The sequence below is a fragment of the Malania oleifera genome, chromosome 7 (genome assembly GCF_029873635.1).
Source record: "Malania oleifera isolate guangnan ecotype guangnan chromosome 7, ASM2987363v1, whole genome shotgun sequence".
In the NCBI taxonomy this organism is placed as follows: domain Eukaryota; kingdom Viridiplantae; phylum Streptophyta; class Magnoliopsida; order Santalales; family Ximeniaceae; genus Malania; species Malania oleifera.
In genome coordinates this window covers 109,722,410-109,738,766 of record NC_080423.1, presented here as the reverse complement: position 1 = coordinate 109,738,766, position 16,357 = coordinate 109,722,410, and the positions used below count along the sequence as shown (strand labels likewise).

The 16,357-nt window shown below is 33.8% G+C and overlaps 3 protein-coding genes across 6 annotated transcripts; 1 reads left to right on the top strand and 2 right to left on the bottom strand.

Moving 5' to 3' along the window:
- The first annotated feature begins 4,794 nt into the window (after positions 1–4,794).
- On the top strand, positions 4,795–5,782 carry LOC131160713 (auxin-responsive protein SAUR72-like). Its single transcript, XM_058116579.1, has one exon. The coding sequence runs from the start codon at positions 5,101–5,103 to the stop codon at positions 5,614–5,616; it is 516 nt and encodes a 171-aa protein (XP_057972562.1). The 5' UTR covers positions 4,795–5,100; the 3' UTR covers positions 5,617–5,782.
- Positions 5,783–6,997: 1,215 nt separating this feature from the next.
- LOC131160711 (omega-hydroxypalmitate O-feruloyl transferase-like) lies at positions 6,998–11,450 on the bottom strand. 4 transcript variants are annotated; one of them, XM_058116576.1, is made up of 4 exons: positions 9,966–10,605; positions 9,002–9,469; positions 7,811–8,280; positions 6,998–7,603 (listed from the first exon to the last, which is right to left on the bottom strand). In XM_058116576.1, exons 1-4 carry the CDS (start codon positions 9,972–9,974, stop codon positions 7,423–7,425), a joined length of 1,128 nt encoding a protein of 375 aa, XP_057972559.1. In that variant the 5' UTR covers positions 9,975–10,605; the 3' UTR covers positions 6,998–7,422. The 4 variants fall into 4 exon arrangements, with proteins under 4 accessions (XP_057972559.1, XP_057972556.1, XP_057972557.1 ...); XM_058116573.1 differs by having other exon boundaries at positions 6,998–8,280; positions 9,966–11,450; XM_058116574.1 differs by having other exon boundaries at positions 6,998–8,280; positions 9,576–11,447.
- Positions 11,451–11,764: 314 nt separating this feature from the next.
- LOC131160712 (large ribosomal subunit protein eL8y-like) lies at positions 11,765–14,808 on the bottom strand. Its single transcript, XM_058116577.1, has 7 exons — positions 14,676–14,808; positions 14,540–14,587; positions 14,185–14,386; positions 12,720–12,889; positions 12,485–12,613; positions 12,284–12,376; positions 11,765–12,157 (listed from the first exon to the last, which is right to left on the bottom strand). The coding sequence occupies exons 1-7, from the start codon at positions 14,676–14,678 to the stop codon at positions 12,026–12,028; spliced, it is 777 nt and encodes a 258-aa protein (XP_057972560.1). The 5' UTR covers positions 14,679–14,808; the 3' UTR covers positions 11,765–12,025.
- Between the last annotated feature and the right edge of the window lie 1,549 nt (positions 14,809–16,357).

Below are 16,357 nucleotides of genomic sequence, written 5' to 3'. Positions count from 1 at the left end.
GTACTCTGTGAGCTAGTGGGGACCGTGGATGGTAATGGAGATGGGTCCCGAAGTTCGGGTTGGCCGAACGTCCAACTGATGCACCGAAATCGTGTCCTCATTCCGGACTTTGTCCTGATCAGTGAGACCTGGGGGTGGAAGACGCTGATCCGTAGGTTTGGTACCGCAACAGGAGGTTCGAAGGGCTCGTTGGTGGCTGGAGTTCCTATGTAATCCTACCACAATAGGGGGTCCGAAGGGTTCGTTGGTGGCTGGAGTTCCTATGTAATCCTACCACAACAGGGGGTCCGAAGGGCTCGTTGATGGCTGAAGTTCTTATGTAATCCAATAATAATAATAATAATAAAATACATATTAGCATACATAATTAAACTTTTTGTTTTTCCGAATTTTATGTCCCGAAAAGGATTCACAGTGTTATGATGGACTCTTATCTCCTGAATGCGAATCCAACTAGTTGATCATATAAGTGCATGAAATACTCTTGAAATACCAAAAATTAAAAATTTTAATTAAATCCATGTATGACAAATAACTTGAAAACTCTTATTTTTGTCACATTTGATCATATGTGTATTGGATTTTATTTACAAGGTTGGAATCGACTCTAACTCCGAAAGCAAAACCTGAGAAGCTTAATAAAATCCATAATAAAAAATAAGCTGAAAACTCTCATTTTTGTCACATTACTCATATGTGTATTGGATTTTTCTTAAGTCAAAGACACCAATATATATATATGCATGAAAAAAAAATTGCTGCCTGGGCAAGATGATAAACTGCATTTATTTGTCCATGTCCTGCTGTCTGCTAGAAAAGAAAATTTGGCGTCCCAACAAGGGAGTAATACTATATATTTTTTTTCTCAAGAAACAAACAGCATGCACACATATACCCAATGTTTGAATAAACCATATTAATTATTATTATTATTATTATTATTATTATTATTATAGCACCGACTCACTGGGAATTCCCTAATGCCCAATGAAATATTAAATAATAAAAATATTTTATATTATTATTGTTATTATTAGCATTGGGCAGGCACGGCACTGTGAATATGTGACAAGTGCAGCAAAATGCCAAAATATAACTACTTTTTATCAACTGGAAAATTTTGACTATTTATTTTTTTGATATCCAGAATAATATAATCTTTTGACTATTCGGGTTAGAATAATTAATTATTATTAATTAATTTATTGATTACAAGGAGAAATTATTAAATATTACGAGACAGTCGCTCTCGCATAAAACTGATTGTCGTTGAAAATCATTGAGTACGCAACAAGCATATAAATAAATTGACAATTTATGCAAACCAAACATCGTAAAATTGAATTATACATCATTTTTATTTGTTCAAAATAAATTGGTTGATTGAAGAAGGCAAGATATGAGTTTTAAGTTTACGGTCTTGTTCGATAATCTTGTGTTTGGAGAGATCTTTGATTTGAATTTGTATTGGATTTGAATAAGATTGAATACAAAATTGTATTGAAACTTGTCCAAAAACATTCAAATCCAAATCTAATATTGAAAACCATGCTTATAAAGTAATTGGTTTTTGAATTTTTTGAATGGATTAAGAGCTTAATTGAGTGCTAGAAAATTTTAGTTGCTAATTATTTTAAAAACTATGGAGATGCAAAAAAAAAAAATACATATTAAACTAAAAAAATTCATATCATAATAAAAAAACAAAAATTAAAGCAACTAATAGATTAATAGCCAAAAAAATTGTCACTTTCAATAGATTAATTAATACATTACAAATCACAATAATAATTGGCTAAAATACAAATAAATTGAAAAAACAAAAATAAGGAAATTTGAATAATTTGATTGCTTCGAAGTTTTCTCAACAACCAATTGGGTCAATGAAAATAAATTAAAAATAAAAAATTAGCCTGTTCATTGATCATCTCCTATTAATTAATGGATTCTAAAAAAATCAATTAAAAAAATCTCATGCCACTTAGGAATGAGCATTCGGTTGGTTCGGTGAATTCGGTTAATTAACCGAATGAACGAAAAAATTTCGGTTAAAAAAACTCATTAACCGAACTGACTGAAACTTCATATTTAACCGAACTTAAAATTGACCGAATCGAATTTCAGTTAAATCATTTAACCGATTTTTACCAATTTAATATTTTAAATATATAAAATATAAATAATATAAATAGTATATGCAATATTTTAATATATATAATATAAAAAAATAAATAAAATTTTAGTATATATATTTGTACTATTCTATTAATTCGGTTAACCAAATTAACTGAACCCAAAAATCGACCCAAAAACCAAAATTCAATGAAAATGAAAACCAAATTAAGTTGAATAAATTTTTAACCGAATTATACTCACCCCTAATGTTCCTAGCTAGTTGACACCAAATAAGGTCCATTTGGATCAAGAACACTTGACAAAAGAATTAGTCATTGCTTTTGTCATCCCCCCACCGCCCCACCCCAATCCCCACGCCCACCTTTTTTCTTAAAACTACCAATTTATTCTCAATTTTATCTTAAAAAATATTAGCCAATTTTAGGATTAAATTTTAAGGATGCTCAATAATTTAGAATATAATAAATATACTTATGAAGTTGTTGATCGGGAGAGCTCAACAACTTGATAATTGGATTTTTACACTCTTAATTCAAAGTAATGATCATTCAATTAAATCAAAAGAGTTGTCACTCGATTAAACACAATTTTGATACTCTTAGTTGGCTATGAATGCCATAGCTGATAAAATACATATCTCTTGTTTTAAGTTATCGATAAGATAAAATTTATTAGTAGTTAAAGTATTTCCGGAACAACTTAATTTATAGAAAAAAAATAGGAAAATGTTAATGAAAAATAAATTGAGATTGTGCAAATTAAAGAGGACTTATTTAAGGTCTCATTTGGAAATTATAAAAAATTAAAGAAAGGAAAAATGAAAGAAAGTAAAAAATTATTTTTTTTTATATTTAGTTATCAGAAAAAGTGAAAATAATAGATAATAAATCAATGCACAAAAGACTCATATCATCATTAACTTTGAATCGTTGCAAAGTAATAATTATGAGACCTTGAACTTGATCGAAATGAAAGGAGGGTTCGATGTTGAATGATCAATAAAAAAAAGATAAGAGTGAAATACTTTAAGTTCAAGTCATACGTTTTATTAGAAACAAGTTATTATTTATTAAAAAAAAATATGAGATATAGTGCGATCATGACTTTTGGGCGGTAGTAATAATAAATAATTAAAAGTATTTACTGCATTAGATTATAAAATTTTATAAATAGCAAAATGATAATAAGCATTCAAAATCAGAAGAAGAAAATATTGTTTTGCTAAGAAAAAAAGAATATGGGTGTAAATCACATTAATAGATAAACGAAAGGCATAGCTTGTTCAAACTCCAAAGACGATCTTGTTAAATGCCTTTTTATGATCATATACAACCTCAAACGAAAAATTCCAAAATAAAATCTCCTAATTCTAAATTGTTATTGAAGAAAGACTTAGAATCTTGATCATTAATATAGAATAGCAATTTTATATCATCAAAACATTTTTGCGCAAAGAATATCCATCAAACTAATCTTTTTTTTTTAAAGTTATATATCAAAGTAATATAGAAAAATGATGTACAAGCAGCAATGAGATCCATTCCCTTATGCAAATTATATGTATATATAATGCAATAAACACTAACCTCTCCTAAGGTTTAACAAAAGGAGACTGATCTTTCCTGAAGTTTCAAAATTTTCAAGAACCAAAAAGACACATTTTTCCTTATATTTTGCAAAAAGATAAATCTTTTGAGAAGTTTTTGTCTTTCTAGCAATCTTCGAGTAGGTTTGTAGCTTCTTTGAAACCTTAAAGGAGATCAACGGGATTTTTAAAATCTCTGGGGAGATCTTTGTCTTCGTCAAATCTCATGAGAGATCAGTGTCTTTTATCAAAAAATAAAATAAAATAAAATAAAAAATAAAACAACACCGACAACAATAATAACAGCAACAACAAATCAAGCATGTGCCCCCAGGCATATGGTCAAGTGGTAAGGACTTATTTCAAAAGGCCGCTTGCAACGGTGGATTTAGGGTTCAAAATCTGCCGCTTGTACCACACATCTGGATTTAACTCTTCCCTTTTTTTTTTTTTTTTATTACATAGGAACTTCAGCCACCAACGAGCCCTTCAAATCCCCTAGTGCAATACCAAACCTACGAATTAGCATCCTCCGCCCCCAAGTTTCACTAATTATGACAAAATCCGAATGGAGGCACGACTTCCGTGCATCAATTGGACATTCAACCAACGCGACTCTCGAAACACATCTTCATTATCATCCACAGTTCTCGTTAGCTCACAGGAAACTCTCATCATCTATGGTTTTCATTGACTTACAGAGTAAACTCTCACCATTCACAAGTATCACTAACTCCTTGAGTGTATTTACTTAAAATTAAACCCCAATAATACTTCGAAGATGGTGGTGTCTTTCCATGCCCGCCTCTTTCTTAAAATTTTTTCTACCATGTATGTGAGAAATGAGAATCTTTATCTATTTTTCTTCATTCCCACCTGCTCTGGCAGCCTTTTGAATGGCACTTTCTTTGTCAAAACTCATTTACAGAATTATATAATTACTGAATATTTTATTCTCGTACATATTCAATGATTCAAAGCTCAGCCCTTTTCTGCACATTGTCAAATGCCGCATTCCCATTTCTCCTCCAGTATTTATATGAGTATGGGGGCGTTACTGCCAGTTCGAGCCGCAGTGTGTGAGAAAAAATTTTAAAGTTCTTCTCGTGTGGTCATCTTCTACCTAATTTCTCTGCTACGATCTTATCCCATCTTCTTGATTAATGGGTTCGAAGCTTTGATGGATCAGATTCGCATCTGGGTTCCATGGGATTCCCTTTCTTGCAACAGAAATCACAAAACTGAACTTTAATTTCCTCCCTATTTTGATTTCATGTTGTAATCTTTGAGATTTTATGTACCAAGGAGGAAGGGTTTGAGCAAAATCCTCATTGTGCCAACCGTCCCATCACTTTCTCGAGAAAGCAGAGTCTGTAAAAATGGACGCCGTGAAGAGAAGATGGAGGAAAGCTCTGTGGACGACGACGTTCGGCGGGAGGAGTCGGACCAAATCGGTGAAACCCTTTTCGGCAAAATCATCATCGGAAGAGGATAATAGTAAGAACAAATCTACGAAAAGCCAAGTGGCTCCGGGGGGTTGCTTCACCGTCTGCGTCGGAGACGAGAAACAGAGGTTCTTCGTGAAGACGGAGTTCGCGGGGCACCCGCTGTTCAGGACGCTACTGGAAGACGCGGAATTGGAATATGGGTACAAGAGCGATGGACCCATTGTGCTTCCCTGCGACGTCGACGAGTTCTACGGCGTTTTGGCGGCGATGGACTGCGGCGACGAGGAGATGGGCCCGGCGTCGCCCGGTTGCGCTCCGTTTCTCTGCAGCCCGTCTCGCCGGCCGGCTACTGGAAACGGTGAGATGAGAGAAGGGTCTGGGTCGTATGCGCCTCTCAGCCCGTCTCCAATGCGCAAGATGAATCACTCCAATTTTGTATTTAAATAATAAATAGAAGAATCGAAGCATAAGAAAAACCCATAACCCCCCCTCTGTTTTTTTAGCTTTTTGAATATAAAAGAAGAGAGAAGCTTCGAATGTTCATGATTACAATAGTTTGTCTGTTTTAGGTTTTTTCTCAGACTGTTTTCAGTTGGATTTGAGTTTTTGAATTGCATTCCTGCCTTCGATTTGTAAAAATCAAGGATGGACGATTCCTGCAAATGGGGGGAATCACCATTCCAATTTTGATAAGCTGCAATGGATCTTCATTTCAAAGCCAAGAAGCAAACATATTTGAAAAATACCATTCATTCTTTACGAAAATATGACACACTGGTTGGCTGTAATTCCTTCCTTCTTTGGGAAGAGCCAAGAGAAAAATTGCCAACTAATATGATAAAATGGAAAATTAAATCATGAGAAAAAAGCTTTGTACCCATGTGATTAATCTCGTACTGGGACTAGAAAGGAAACGAAATAGATTGTTCTCCATAAGCAGGCAGGGACATATAGTTGGACGACAAGTGTGTAACCGAGGCCAGTAAGAATCATCTAAGCCGGAGATGAATCCGAATAGGATCAAGATGTGGGAGGTAAGATTAGTTTGGAAGCATGTAAAATGTAATATGAGGCACATAAGGCACCAGTGGTAAGGCCCACTTGAGCAACTGTTGGGAAATTGGATTTATTCCCATAAGGGAGACGGTTTCCATTTAAAGGTAAGGTCCACTTGAGTAACTGTTGGGAAATTAGGTTTATTCCCATAAGGGAAACAGTTTCCATTTAGAGGGGAGCATACCACTTGTTAGGACTGAAAGAGCCCATGGATGGGCTTGATACATATGGGTGTATACCAACTTGACCCAAAAATTTGAACATAAGTCTATTAGGTTTTGGACTCAATTATGTATATAAGTACTCATCATCCACTCAAATTTTTCAATGTACGACAAACTCACAAGTAGAATTCTCAGCACATTTTTTTGGGTAAAGCATTTCATACCAAGCACTGTGGGACCCACATCCACGAACGGCTTTGATTGCACAGTCGCATCGAAGTAAAAATGTAATTGTTAGCTGCCATGTGTCATGGAAGATCTCCCGTATAATTTCTCTAGATGAGATTAAGGACGGGCAGGATCTCAACCATTGTACCCATTGCTTGGAGAGACTATTTCGGCAATGCTAGCATAAAAACCAAGATTGACATATTTCCTATAAAAAGGGTTTTCTTATTTTTTAATCTTAAAAGTTTTAATTTTCTTCAAAAACAAAATGAAAACTTCCCTTTTTGTTTCAGGAAGTAAATTTCAATCTCAGGTTGGAAATATGGAATTGAATGTTTGGAGGCAAAGAGAAGAAACTTTCACTATCAGCAAACATGTGGTTTAGACTTTTAAGAGATATCCTTGTTCATTAAGCTAGAATTCAATACAATAACATTACAGTAGAGAACAAAGTATAAACCTCTCAATAACAGTTAATACAGAAGCCAAAAGACCTCGAGCTGATGAATATAGTGGAAACCTCTGGCTCCCTACTTATATAGAACATTCACTTACATCAAAGGAAGTAAACAAAATAGAAAACAAAACAAACAGGGAACACAAATTTGCACTTATGCTGCACATTGTACTGTAATTCATTAGCATCTTCATCTTTCGTATCATATACTCACATATTGTCTTCTCAACTTCTTTCTCCATTCAGCTAATTTGAAGTGAATAGCACACAATCCACCAGAAGAATAAATCTATACTCTTGGAAGAAATCATGACAAACTAGCATCATCAACTAGTTTTAGTTTTCTTCCTATGGCTGCATGAGCTCTTCGAAGGTCTTCATTGCAGAAGCAGGCAAACCAAGAAGCACATTTATGCTTTTCCTCTCCTTCCCATGAGACAAAAACAAAACTACCTCCTTCTCAGGCAAAGCAACGGGTCCTGAGAGAAGAGGCTCTCCCCATCCGAAGTCTGTGGTGTGGAAAGATAGCCTAGACCAAGTTGTGATCAGAAGAGTGGCTGCCAAAGAAGGTCTTGCTCTTGTTATCTCAAAATAATCTATAGCAGACCTCATGTAACTATCATTAACCATCGCAACTGCTTTCTGAACTAGGCCTACCGTAAACGATAATGGATTATCCATAAGCTCACCTGCACTGCACAGAGAATTTGTCAACACAATACCATTTCCAAAGTACCTGTTTGGTATTGGCGGGTCAAATCTAGACCGCCCATCAACAGCAAAGAGGAGCTTCGTCTCTTGATTGGGTCGAAGATTCAGTGCTTGGCTTCGAGCTCTCCATACAAAGGCTGAGAGGGCTTCAAATGTGGTGCACTTGGATAAAACCCCATCTTCCATGGCCTTCATCTTGAGTGTTTCAAGCTTGGCAGGATCGAAACAGAAGGAACTGTAGAGTATTTCTTCTTCATAGAGCTTTGTGGTGTCTGATATGTCCTTAATCTCGGCGAATTCGTGGTGAGCAAACTCTATATTAGGCGGGTTTCGGGCTTTAAGTATGCTTCTGTCAAGAAAGGGAGGCACCTTCAAGGGCAAGCCTCTGGCTGTTTCCCCCCAAGAGTTCACAAATTCCATGGCACCAAGCCCATCAAACATGCAGTGGTTCATGCATAGCCCAAGAACATATCCCCCACAGTTGAACTTTGTCACCTGAAACATAACGCTTTATTACATTTGCAGACAGAAGTTTCTACAAGTATGAACAAATTAAATAAAAAAAACCGAGGCAAATCCTATGATTCCTTTGCTTCTCTTTTATTGATTAATAAGTTGAAACTTCAAACACTTTTCCTACAAGAATTAGTTGAAAATTTTTTCCATTAAACGACACGAGCAACACTAATGAGTAAAGAAGTAGGACAATTTATCTCAATGTAAATATTGATAATTTGAGAACAAGACCTCCAAATTATGAGCTCCTTGAATAATTTTCAGAACACGAGGCATTCATAACAATGGAAATTGTTTAGGAAACTTTTGAAGCGGATGTGATTTCTTGTGTCCTAAGCCAAAATAACTAAATAAATGAATAAAATTGTCCATCTTCAAACCAAAACATTTCATTTGCATAAGTAGAAATTTCATCTTTCTCACCCCAAGCCCTTTTCATTCCTAGGATAGACCTTGGCCTTCACAGGAAAAGAGTTCCTGCTAGAACCTATTTTCCTTTTGCCTGTGCTTCCTAATTCAGTTCTCACCCCAACATGATACCGAATTTAGGACTAGTAAATGTTTATGTTCCTAAGCAAAATAAAGCAGAGATCACATATATGCTAAGATTCGGTTTTTGAATTATGCATAGCGCATGCGATCCAACCAACCCTGTCTAAACACAATTTACTGCATAGAAAATCAGTGGGAATCAGTGAACCTGAGCAACCACAGGAGGTATCTCCAGCAAGTTTTTGGCTCCAGGAATGTCATAAACAAGCTTCTCGAGAGTCACAGGATCAGGCTTCGTTATGTCCCCTATCTCTTCCATTGCACAGTCAGCTTCGGCCTCGACAAAAACAGCACCCTCCCCTGTGCAATCCACAATCAACTTTCCTTCCGAGCTGATTGTGAGCCTTCCAGCAAGTGGGTAGTAGTGCACAAGAACTTTTGCCAAAGCACTCTTAAGAACTTCTGCAGCTTCCTCGTTACCCTTCGAATCTGATTTAAAGCAGTAAATGGTTCGAACAATCACAGCGATGTTCTGGTCAAGGTTTGAGAGGAAGTAAAGACCCTTTTCAGTTTCCTCTGCAGGAGGAACCAGAGTTGGCGCCCCTTGCTTCACATCAAGCTCAAACCTCTTCTTGGTTGCCTTCTCCATGGCAAGACACTCTCCAAGATCCAAAACCTGGCCACCACACAAATCAAAATAGAGTTATATTGAGATAAAATCAAATGTCACACAAGTTAAATGTATGCAAATGCATATTTTTCTCAATTAAGAGTTGACAAACCATTGTTTATAGCTGATGCAGAAGATGAATTTCCAGGAACTCAGAATTTTTGAAAGATACCTGATAATTGATATGGAAGAGTACTAATTCAATAAGAGACACTATGATTGGCCCTGTAATGAGGAAACCATGGTAATATATACTAAAGAAGGCTGGGTGCAATGTTGACTTGTACTATAATTCATTAATAAAACGGTGAGACATTTGACAACAACAAATGGTGACAAGTCATTGGAGATGGTTCATACGCTAAAGCTCTTTCAATGGAAGATGTTCTACCAAAGAGAGAGGGTGTTTGAATGTTCTTTTGGAAATTGGTGTGCTCTGCAGATTGAGGGGGCAAGGTGATGTGGATGAAGGTAGGCCACTGGTCAGGGAACCAAACATTACCTGTGGCATGAGAGGGAAAGGGACAGAGGGGTTGGGTTGGTGAGGTTGGCCTCCAAAACTTGCTCAATCCATCTACTCTTATTAATTAAAATCGGTGAACAATTTTGAATTTTCCAGGTTCTTCTACTCTCTTCTTCCCTTTTTAGTGTTAGTGCGCATTATATATACCTCCTAGCTAGTCCTCATTATGATCGAAGAGCAGCATGCTCAATATTGGCAACGCAGAAGACACATAAAGAAAAACGATCAAATGAAGTCACGGGCTTCACAAGAAGTTTGATGATCAATCCTCCATTTGGCATGTAAAGGAACAAAAGTGGGCGAGGAAAATCGAAAATTTGGAAGCACAAAACCAAACTAAGTATCACTTATCATCTATTTCGGTTTGTTTTTTGGATTATCAAATCGATTTTTGTTCGACAAGTCCCAATAACTGCAAATTAACCAAGCAAAATGGTAGAGTAATTAGAAAGGATGGTCCTCAGTATATGATTTGGGACTGCCTAATTATATAGCGATGTTAAAATGTCAACAACCAGTTCATTCTTAAGAATAATATGAATTTAGAAGTGATTTTAATATAATGTGAACTTATGAGCCAATACATTAGTCCCACAAAGCAAGTCAACAAGTCTGGTTGAGATATCATCAATGATCGAATAATAATTATACAGTTTTAAATGCTATTCTCTTACAAGTCTCTCTCAAGCCTCAACCAACATACCTTGCAAATACTTTTAAATATATGTTTTATATATGCAAGTAATTTATTTTAAAATTAAAAAAAAAAACTCTTTTTTTTTTTTACATGTGTACAAATTGTGCTTTATTGAAATATAGATTTTAATTTTCTAACATTAAAATAAAAAATCCTGAACTGATCAATTTATATTTATATTAGTCATTTAATAACAACCCGAATTATCAATTAACCAGAGTTAGGATGACCAATAAAAATAGTGTTAACTATCCAATTTTCAGTCTGGCAAACAATAACAAATATACTTCTTTAAAAAAAAAACAAAAAGAGAAAAAGACATACAACACCTTTAAAATAATATTTAATTTTCCCTCGTGAATATTTTCTAGCCAAAAAGATTAAAAACAAAAACATAATATTGAAAATGTTTATCAACCGTTAAACAGACCCCAAACAGTGCCCTAATTAAGCCAGCCAAAGATGACGCCACCAGTACTTCAACACCTGGCCTTACCCCAAACTAAAAACCTAGTACCCATCATCTAACCAGTAACCACGCTGATCCCCAGTTCAAGTTTCAACCAAAGAAGGATTTGGGCTCCTCTAGAGCATATCCTACCCTCCTCATATTTAAAGCCCTTCATTTCATTTTGCACCCAATGAGATAATTAAAGCTTCAGTGAAAATGGCTTCTTCATAAGGAGGTAAAAGGAAATGATATTGGAGCAGTGGGAAAAAGATTGGTCTTGATACTACTTTTCTTCCTATACACTTCAAAAATAAGAGATTTGAGCACAAGGATACTGGAACTGAGGAATTGATTGAAGTTATCAAGAGACATATTTATAGAGTTGTGTTTGACAAATTTGACTTCCACATGATTTGAATGTAATATGCTAGTGGACTAGGATTTGAATGTAATATGCTAGTGGACTAGGTCTCCATTTGACTGTATGGATGCTCTGCGGAGTTATGTGTAAAAAAATGGCGGCATCGTGCCCCTAGATATGCCCAGATTTTGATGTATTCTTTGTTACATGTGACATCTGGATGAAGAACTTTGTTTTCATCAATCAGTGTATGTTTTGCACATATTCCATTTTGATCAATATATTTACCCTTTATTGATTAAAAAAAAAGCATTTTGAACACATTTAAAACACAAAGCCACCGGAAATAGGTGAAATCTAAGTAATGTGTTCTTCGAAATGTTTCAACACAAAAGGCTCTTAAATTCCTGCATAGACAAGGAATGTAAAACAAGAGTTGGTTTTTAAGAGACTACATAAGACCATTGGGATAAGAAAACAAAACAAGACAACAAAAATGGTAGAATATGTCCCTGCAAGTGACAATCCTTCTAGCTCATCCTCTGTGCAGCTTCCTTCGCAAGGAGTTTCTCCTTTGCCTTTGTTTTGGCCTGTGACTTGGAGCCCATAATCCCACCTCCCCACTTCTTCCTGTACTCTTCGTACTTATCGTTGAAGTTTGCCTGAAACAGCAATTGGAATCATTTTTAATATTAAAAGTAAGGAAATTTTTGAAAACATCAAATAAAATTTTATTGCATATGCAAACACATGTGCATATGCAAAACAAGAGTATTGTTCTCAATCACCTTAATGGCCTCGAGGATTTTGCTGAATTCCAGCTTATCCTCATTCTTAACAGTGGTCAAGCACAAGACTGAAGCAGTCTTCTTGTGGACAATCTGAAAGAAAGTAAAGATATAAACAGATTACTTTACTTCAGCAAACCAAAAAAGTAAACAGATTTAATAATAAAATCTACATGCAGCCAAGATTAGAAGCAGAATTACCGTTCCCAAACGTGCTTTTCCCTTCACAATGCAATAAGGGATCTCCATCTTTCTGCACAAAGCAGGAAGCCACACAACCAACTCAATTGGGTCTACATCATGGGCAATGACAACCAATTGTGCTTTGTTCTGCAAGGAAAATCTGTGTTATTTTGCATTTATATAAGAAATAGCTTTCAATAAGCAGGGATTCATGCAAAAAGGCCATCAGTACAAATACAACTTGTTACTTAACCTGTTCGATGAGGTAGGTGACATGGTTGAGGCCATATTTGACTACAATAGGCTTCTTAACCTCAATGCTTTTCCCTTCAGCCTCGGCCTGAGCTCTTTTTATGAGACGTTCCTTCTTTGCTGCTTTGTCCTCAGGCCTGTACTTGAGAAGCATCCTGAAAAGGCTGGTTGCTGCAAACAAGTGGTGTCCAAAATAATTAATTGTGCATTTAGCAACTTGTCTGCTTTGATAATCAAAATCAATACAGCATGACACAATTACAAATAGAGGGAGAATAACATTAAAAGTGGCTTAAAAGCATTAAATGCCGAAGGCAGAGAGAGAATTGACAAATTAAGGTAAAGTACATGAATTAACACACAAAATGGAAACAAGTCCACTCACCGATCTCCCTGTCAACAACAAGAAGAAGCAGGAGGAGGAGAACAAAAAGAACAATACAAAAGGAGGAAACAGCTGATAATGACAACATGCAATAATCATTAAAATGGAGGTGGAAAAGCATAAAAAATCAAAGTAGGAGATGTGTGTGAGACTACCAAGTCGCCTCACCTTTCTAGTTGTGTGCATACACTCACCACAAGTTTTATTCTCAATCACAAACTCAAATCAGAAAAAACTGCAGAACCCCATTTAACATTCAAAAAATAATATCTTATCCACTTGCTCAAAAACCTAGAGCAGATGTACGTGAAATTCAACCCTCTAATGAAGATCAAATAGTCTCCTTGGCTACAGTCATAAAATGCGTATCATCATAAAAGGAATTTCTTTAATCATTCATAAATAGACAATGAATCATCAGTAGGAGGTGTTTTGGCATTATTTCCTTTGGTGATTAAGATTTAAGAAAGGAAGGAAATCACACTCTTTCCCTCAAATCAAAGTTTCAATTGCATAATGAAAATAAATGGACGGGAAGGAAGAGAAATTGAAGGGGTGTAAAGCCTGACTCACTTTCTCTTCAATTATTCAAACAACATAGAGAGGAAATCATTAAACAAACAAAAATGAGAGAACACGCTTAACTTTCTTCCCCCTTCTATTAAATCTTGATTAAAAGAAACCACTTGTCATTTCTTTCCACTTCTTTCATAGCTATCATGTTGAACAATCAAGTATCTACAGCTAGTGTTTTGAAAAAAATACACAACACACGAATATCACTCTTGCGTTTCTTCCATGCAGTCAAACAATGTGCTTCAAAATTAACATTGAACAAAAAAAACCATTATAAATCCAAAATTACAGATACACAAATCAACAAAGATATAAATCAAGCAAAATTAAGGCATGCACAACAAAATATAATTTAAGAATTAATGAAACGGAGATACAGCACATAAACGTGCACATGATGTTGTCTTAATAACTTACCCACCAAAAACCCTAGATCACTGCTTAAATAATGCCATAATAGATCAAATGAAAGCAAATGAACAGGTCAGAATTTCAGGGTTTTTACCAAGATTCTTGTCCAAAGTCTTGGTGAATTGGTTCAGTGCCGGGGGAACCTTCAACCTTTGCCTCAGGATCCTTCTCTTCCTTTGGATTTGAACAACCTTCGGCCATTTAACAAAACGATGCAGATCTCTCTTGGGAGGCAAAGCCCCTCCAATACCAAACTGCTTCGGCCGCTTCTCAAATAAAGGATTCGAAACCTTCTCCTGTGTTTCAAATATTAAAAGCAAACGGCAAAAATAAGAACACAAATGATAAAAATTTAAGCTCAGATGACGGCTTATAACATCGAAAAGAAAACAAATCTGGAAAGGGAGAAAAAAAAAAAAGAAAAGCAAGACAAATTGATAGAAAATTACAGGTTTCTTCTTGGCTGCTGCAGCAACTTTGACGCCTCTCTTTGGTGCCTGCATAACAGTAAGAATCGAAAGAACGAAATCAAAAAATACCGCCGGAGAAACCAAAAAGTCATCGTTGGGGAAGTGGAAGCTATACCATGCCGCAACTGGTTCTGTCTCTGAGCCCAAGCAGAAACCCTAGGTTGTCGAAAAGTGAATATGAAGAATGTGGAGTATATATAGTAGTCCACTTCGCTCACCAGGCCCGTTTGGGAGAGCCTAAAATAAAAGTGGTTATAACACTTACACTTAAAATAAGTATTTTCAAAAAAAAAAAGAAGTAACATTTAGCTTGGATTACAATAAATATTTTATTATATGTTTTTTACAGAATTATTTTTTAAGTAAATTTTAATAAATAATTTAAGTTAACTTCTTAATCACTTATAAGTGACACTGTTCATATGAAGAATTAATTTTATAAATATAAGAAATTTAGTGTTTATTTTATAATTTAAAAAATATATTAAAAGATAATAATATATTATTTTATTATATATTATAATATATATTAATTATTAATAAAACATAATTCAATCTTAAAATGAAGAAGAAAAACTACCTATTAATTTAAATTATTATTAAAAATAAAAATACTAATTTAATTAATAATATTATTTTAACATAAATTAATATGATAGTCATGTGTTATAAATATAAATTAAGAACTTGATTATTGTTAATCGAAAAATAATATTATATATTTTTTACTGGATAAAAGTATTCGAATTTTAATTAAAAATAATAGTTAACATATTATAAATTAAAAATTAGTCATATATTATTTCATTATGCATTATAACTTATTATTTATTAATAAAATATAATTAAATTTTGGAATGAATAAAGAACCATCTATAAATTTAGATTAATATTAAAGAAATTAAAATTTTTAATTTGGTTATTAGTATTATTTCTAACATAAATTAATGTGATAATCATATGTTATAAATATATATTAATAACAAGATTATAGTTATTTAATAAATAATATTACATTAACTTAGTTATAAAAAATATTTAAATTTTAATTATAAAATTAATGTAATTATCATTTAAATTTTTTATTATATAAATATAAATATTTTTATTTAAAAATACATATTAGTTACTATAATTCAATTTTGTATTGAACAAGAAATGTTTATTGATTTAAATTAATATTAAATAAAATAATATTTAAAATTTATTAATAATATTATTTTTATCATAATATGTTATAAGTATACATCAGTATAAGATTATTATTAATTAAAAATAATAATGTTATATTATTTTTTTAATAGTAGATATTTAAATTTTAATTATAAATAATTGAAATAGTTATTAGTGAATTTTTTAATTAAAAAATATTAATATTTGTAAAATAATCATATAGTACCCAAATAGCACTTATTTTAAATACAACCAGACATCACTTAAAAAGTTTAACACTTATTATCAATACTTATTAAATTCAACACTTTAATATGAAAGACACTCATGTACAAGTGGTTCCAAACAATCCCTAAGCCTAAAGGCTCATTTGTTTTTACGAGTAACCCACTATTTTTTGAACTTCAGTTTGACCCAACCAAAAAATTGGGTTTACCCATTCTATAAAACCTTTCATTCAAAATTATATTTTTTTTAACTCGTGTCCACTATATGAAGTTTTTTTTTTTTCCCTTTTGTGTTATTGTTGCTTTTATACATATCAAATATATCCATATAGTTAGGACTACAAATGAGGTGAATCGAGTTAAGCTTTAGCAAGTTCAAACTCAGTCTAATAGGAAA